The sequence below is a fragment of the Pan paniscus genome, chromosome 10 (assembly GCF_029289425.2).
Source record: "Pan paniscus chromosome 10, NHGRI_mPanPan1-v2.0_pri, whole genome shotgun sequence".
Lineage (NCBI taxonomy): Eukaryota > Metazoa > Chordata > Mammalia > Primates > Hominidae > Pan > Pan paniscus.
Genome location: NC_073259.2, coordinates 37,210,190 through 37,216,189, shown reverse-complemented (window position 1 = coordinate 37,216,189; position 6,000 = coordinate 37,210,190). Strand labels below are relative to the sequence as shown.

At 55.7% G+C, this 6,000-nt stretch overlaps 1 protein-coding gene across 1 annotated transcript in view; it reads left to right on the top strand.

The window, feature by feature from the left end:
• Positions 1–373: 373 nt before the first annotated feature.
• Positions 374–6,000, top strand: part of LRP1 (LDL receptor related protein 1) — an 86,891-nt gene continuing 81,264 nt past the window's right edge. The window contains exon 1 of the mRNA XM_003824883.6: positions 374–3,122. Within this exon, the coding sequence (XP_003824931.1) occupies positions 3,056–3,122 (67 nt within the window). The 5' untranslated portion in view covers positions 374–3,055. The remainder of the gene's footprint in view (positions 3,123–6,000) is intronic.

The window sequence follows — 6,000 nt, the reverse complement described above, 5'->3', positions numbered from 1 at the left end:
CAGTCTGGTCTCGAACTCCTGAAAAGTGATCCTCCCACCTTCGTCTCCCAAAGTGTTGGGATTACAGGCGTGAGCCACCACGCCTGGCCTCTATGTTACTGTTTTAAAAACTCTCCTGGCCGGGCACGGTGGCTCACGCCTGTAATCCCAGCACTTTGGGAGGCTGAGGAGGCCAGATCACGTGGTCAGAAGTTCGAGACCAGCCTAGCCAACATCGTGAAACCCCATCTCTACCAAAAATACAAAAAAAATTAGCTGGGTATAGTGGCGTGTGCCTGTAATCCCAGCTACTTGGGAGGTCAAGGCAGAAGAATCGCCGAACCCGGGAGGCAGAGGTTGTAGTGAGCCGAGATTAGGCCATTGCACTCCAACCTGGGCAACAGGGCAAGACTCCGTCTTGGGCTGGGGGGAAACCTCTGCTGGTAGGGGAGACCTGAAGAACTGTTAGTAGAAGTTACTCTGAGGGTGCAGCTGAAAAATGGGGGTGTGGAGAGCATCAAGTTTCCTTTTACTTTGTACCTTCCTGTACTTTTTTTAACCACTAGGTATTATCTTTTCTTTATTTCTTTTTTTTTTTTAACAATATAAAGTTAATAAAAATACACATGCACATTCAGGAGACAGCAGGGGATGGGAGGTTGCAAGTGAGAAGTGCATGCTGACTGAGGCCAGGTTTTGGAAAGCCATGACTGAAGAGGAGTTCACATTTGACTGGTCTATAGACACCCACTAGAGGTTCCCCAGCAAGGAAGAGACACCGGGAAAGCAGTTTTTGGAAGATTCACCTGACAGATGGGTAGGGGGAGGGAGGAAAGCCCCTTCAAGCCCTCAGGCTACATGTGGTTGCTCCAGATACCGTTTTCCTTTCAAAGCTGTCAAGCTGTCTAAAGTCTGTTTCGACCTGATTTCACTTGGATCCCAACACTGGGGGGGCCCTGGGAGGAACCTCATAGGCATTTGGTGAGTCCCCATAGTGCGTCTCACATTGTGTTGGGCCGTGGGAGCTGGATAAAAGGAGAAATAAGACCCCGTTCCTGCCTGGAGCAACTCTCTGGCAGTGGAAATGGAGGAAATCTGAGATATATTTCAGAGGAAAAAAATGACAAGCCTGGAGCACAGGCTGGCAAGATTGGATATAGGAAGGAAAGGCCCCCTTGAGTTGGCATAAAGTCTGAGGTTTCTAGCCCAGGAGACTAAAGGCAGGTGGCCACCGCGCTGAGCAAAGCCGGCTGGAAGAAGCTAAAGGTTGAGCTCACTGTCATTAGGAGGCAAGTCCTTCGTGCTGCTCCTGTTTCTGCCAAGGACAGACTGGAGTGGGGACTTTTCCGTAACTAGAACGTAAAAGGGGGAACAGTCCCTCCTCTCCAGCGTCAATTTTTGGCAGCCGACGTCGTCTGCCCCGCTCCTTGAACTCTGACATGCAGACACCTAGGAAGTCAGACACTAAGGTAACAGCCATAAAACGCCGCCCAGAAGGGGGCAGTGACCAAAAGCACGTTCACTGGCCCCTGGGAACCGCCTGGCGCCTGCCTTCGGCAAAGTATCATTCCCGTGTGGGCTGAGCCTGGGGACAAAGGTCCGGCGCTCAGCAGACACCTCCTTGGAACCCGAGGCCTGGAAACGAAGGTCCAGAGTCCCTCATCTTATTCCAAATCCTGGCGCTCGGAATCTAAAACTCTTAACTTGATGGCAAGCCAGTCAGAAGGTATTAAAAAAAAAAAAAACCAGAAAAATAAATGAGCCCCGACTTCTTGGGCGAAAGGGGGTGGCCTTTCCTCAACCCCACCCGCTGGTGACTCACCTCCCTCCAAACCAGGGCCTGCCCCTCCCGCGCCTAGGGCTGGGCGAGCAGGGCGGGCGGGTACTAAGGTGGGCTCCATCCCCGAGCCCCACGCGGGCGGACAAGCTCCGGCGTGTCCCCACGGGTGTCCCTGTTTACTCCGATCCCGGGAGCGAGGTGGGGGCGGGTCCTCGCGGTCCCTCCCCCACCCCGCCCCCTCCTTCGCAGGCCCCAATCCCAGTCCGGTCTTCCAAAGTCTCCAAATCAAAGCTCAGCCTTTCCCTGCACCTTCCCCGCGGACTGGCGGTCCCTGTTCCCACCCCGGGCAGAGGAGGCACCTTCAGGGTTCCCCTAGAAAATCGAGCCTCGGCCCAGACCATTGAGTCCCGGACGCCCCCGGAGGGAGCCTGAAATCCTAGAGTATGACACTGAGTTTCATAAGGGGAGCCGCTCAGCTCTCCGCCCACTGCCCAATCCCACCCTCGACCCCTTCTGCTCTCTGGAGCACCAGGGAGGAGGGCCCAGCCAGGGGAGAGGGCGCCCCAGGCCCCAAACTAGCCAGCGAGTGCCCGGGACCCTCACTCTTGGATCGCTTTCCAGAACTCCGAACCCTGTCGCGGGTCCGCGTCGCCCTCCCCCGGGCAGCGCGTCAAATCGGCGCATGCGCACTCACTGGATTGCCGCGTAGCTCTTTCTCCCCCCACCCACCAACCTTTTTTCTTTCCCCGCCCCTTCCCTCCCTCCCTCCTCAACCCGTCCCCTCCCTCTCCCCCATCAGCTCCCCCCTCGGCACTTCAGTCCGGGGAACAGCGGTGCGAGCTCCAGGCCCATGCACTGAGGAGGCGGAAACGAGGGGAGCCCCCAGAGCTCCATCAAGCCCCCTCCAAAGGCTCCCCTACCCGGTCCACGCCCCCCACCCCCCCTCCCCGCCTCCTCCCAATTGTGCATTTTTGCAGCCGGAGGCGGCTCCGAGATGGGGCTGTGAGCTTCGCCCGGGGAGGGGGAAAGAGCAGCGAGGAGTGAAGCGGGGGGGGGTGGGGTGAAGGGTTTGGATTTGGGGGCAGGGGGCGCACCCCCGTCAGCAGGCCCTCCCCAAGGGGCTCGGAACTCTACCTCTTCACCCACGGCCCTGGTGCGCTTTGCCGAAGGAAAGAATAAGAACAGAGAAGGAGGAGGGGGAAAGGAGGAAAAGGGGGACCCCCCAACTTGGGGGGGTGAAGGAGAGAAGTAGCAGGACCAGAGGGGAAGGGGCTGCTGCTTGCATCAGCCCACACCATGCTGACCCCGCCGTTGCTCCTGCTGCTGCCCCTGCTCTCAGCTCTGGTCGCGGCGGCTATCGACGGTGAGTGAGATTCCGCGTCCCCCTTGGACCCCTGGGGGCACCCTCTCCCCAGCCCCCACTCCTGCATACGGATGGGGAAGGGAGACGCGGGAGGGGGTGCCTTTTGTTATCCCAGTCCAGCTGACACAGCAGCGGCCCGACTGGGGGCGGGGATGGGGTCCGATTTGGGGGATGGGGGCCCTGGGCAAATGATGCTTCCGGGGCCCCCCAGCACAAACAAAGACCAGAGGCCTGGGTAGAGAGAAGAGGGCTCCCCATTTTTCTGATCCTGGGGAGGAGAGGCCTTCTTTTCCTATCTCTGTTCGGGGAGGGCCTCCGCCTCCCCTACATCCTCACAACCCCCCACCCCCCATCTGAATTGTGAAGGAATCCGGATTTGCAATGTTCGGCTGCAAAAGGGGGTGGGGGTGGGGTGGGGTAGGGGGGTGGCTTTTGCACTGGCCTCTGTAGCTCGAAAGGGGAGCCAGGCCAGGGGTACCCTGCCGGGCAGAGGGCAGGCAGGCCCAGGAAGGCTGTGGGTGGGGAGAGGGAGGGCCCCCTGCTTGGGCGTGGAATCGACCCCAGAGCCCCGGCTGGAGGCCTGGGTGCTGAAGTGGGCTCTTCCCCCTCTCAGGGCCTCTGTCAGTAGCCTGGGGTAGGGCTGTGTTGGGGGGCAGAGAGGGGGAGCTCGCCATACTATGTGACTTTGAATTTTCCTTCTTAATTCCTGGGAGCTTTGAGATGAAAAAACGTCAGATGTCATCACTGGGGAAGGGGACTGGAGAATGGCCTGGAATGCTGGGGTAGGAGGGTGGGGGAGGCTGCCTTCTTCCTGACTTCTGGCTTCATCACAGTTTGGATTGGAAGGAGAGTTGGAGGTTGGATGGGGATTATGGCTGTGCCCCCACACTCCTTTAGTAAATCTGTTTATTCCCTGCACCCCTCCAAGCCCAAAACCCCATACAGACACACTTTGTATATTGCAGAGTTAGGCTTAGGCTAGAACTGCATCCTTTTGGGGAAATGGGGTGCCTCTCTTCCCTTTTTTTGTCAGCTGTTTTTTTCTCCTACTTGTGAGTCACTGGTTCAAGTCTTGCCCAAGCTTTAAGCATTAAGCTGGGGTCATGGGGTTGGGCTGGGCTAGGTCCCTGATTTGAGAAGGGGTGGGATCTCATCCCCTCCTGTCATCTTAGCCCTCTCATCCAAAGACAAAACTGGGCCCGATACCATCATACACCCCCTCCTCTGTCTTGCCAGATTGGGATTGGGAAAGTTTTTCTCTGAAACCAGATCATCTCCCTCCCTCTCCCTAACTTGCTTCAATTGGGGGAGGAGACTTACAGGGTCAGGAAGCAGCTGTGTCCCCAAAAAACATATTTAGTGTCCCTCAGTTGTGCCATCTTGGGGACTCTCTACCCCCCACCCCCACCCCACCAATTAGCTGCCCCGGAGGAGGAGAGGGGCTTTTCCTGAATATCCTCCAGATGCCGCACGGCCAGCTTCTGCCTATAACTCCTGTCATTATCATGTGTTTTTCTCTTGTTCTCAGCCCTGTGAGGTGAGAAGGGAAATCGAGGCAGGGAGATTGGGGTTGCAGCCGCTTCTGGGAGGAATAGAAAAAAATTTTGAGAGAGAGAGAGACCCATCAGGAGCCCCTTGAAGGAGGGTGGCTAGAGTTAGGCAGAAGCAAGAGGGTTTCTGTGGAGAGCAGGGAAGGTCAGGAAGGGACCCCAGATAGCATCACTCCCAGGGCTCTAAAGGAGTTCTATTTGCCACACCAAGTTAGTGGAAGAGAGAGACTGGACATGTTCTCCTTAACTATCTCCCTACCCTTTCTTAAAATGTTCACCCACGCCCCCTCTGTATCTCCAGCTCAGATCAAACTATCCAAAGCCCCAGAAGAGGACCCCTCCCCAAACACACACCAATATTTCTGCCTTGGGAGTGGGAATATAAATAATCAGCTCCACCCCACTCTTGGGTACAGGGTGGTGAGAAAGGGGAATTGCATAGAAATGTAAGTTCAACTCTATCCGAGGCAGCCTAGGGGATCCCTTATCCCTAACCCCTGCCCTCTTGCCTCAGGGTCCATCAACATTGAACTTTCTTGTTTACTTTCCAGAGAATGGAAATGACCCAGCTCACCTGACTTAGTATGTTACCTTCCTCCTGCTATCACAGCCTTGCTGCTTTCTCTCCAGGGCAGCAATCCTAGGGGCTTTCCCACCTCTTCTGCTTTCTCTTCTATGCCTGAAACTGCCTCTGGGGTCCCCTGCCCTTTGGGGAGTAATGTCACTCCCCACTAGCGACAAAATTGAGTGTACCTGCTGCTGGAGAGGTTGCAGAAAGATGGGGTGGAGAATGGGACTATTGAGGGCCCTGCTGAGATTGGGGAATATTTTCTAGTGGGGAGGGCACCCCCAGACAAATACAGCTCACAGAATAAGGCTGACTTCCTCCCTCCCTTTTTCCTGACCTTCCTCCACACACCCCCTTGAGCCGGCATATTACCAGTTACTAGAGTAGGTACAGTGGAAGTGAGTTGTGAAGCTGGGGTGTTAGCTTCCTGGATCCCTGAGAGAAAGTTCTAAACTCCTTTCTCCCTGATCAGACTCACATCCTAAACGTCTCCCTTTGCCTCGTTGTCTTTTAAAGCAAGAATGTGTAAGAAATTCATTTTGGGGTTGGAGGGATATTTTGATGTTTAGGGCTGCTTCACTAGACATCTTTTTCTTCTGATCTTGTTCTCTCTCCTCTCTTCATTTTCTCAACCACCCTTCCACCACTGAGCCTCCCAAAGGATGACAGCCCAGGTCCTGGCCAGAGTCAGTTCCTGTCCAGATGCCCCCATTCTTCAAAACCCCTTCCTTACCTTTTGGGAAGCACTTCCTTACTCAAG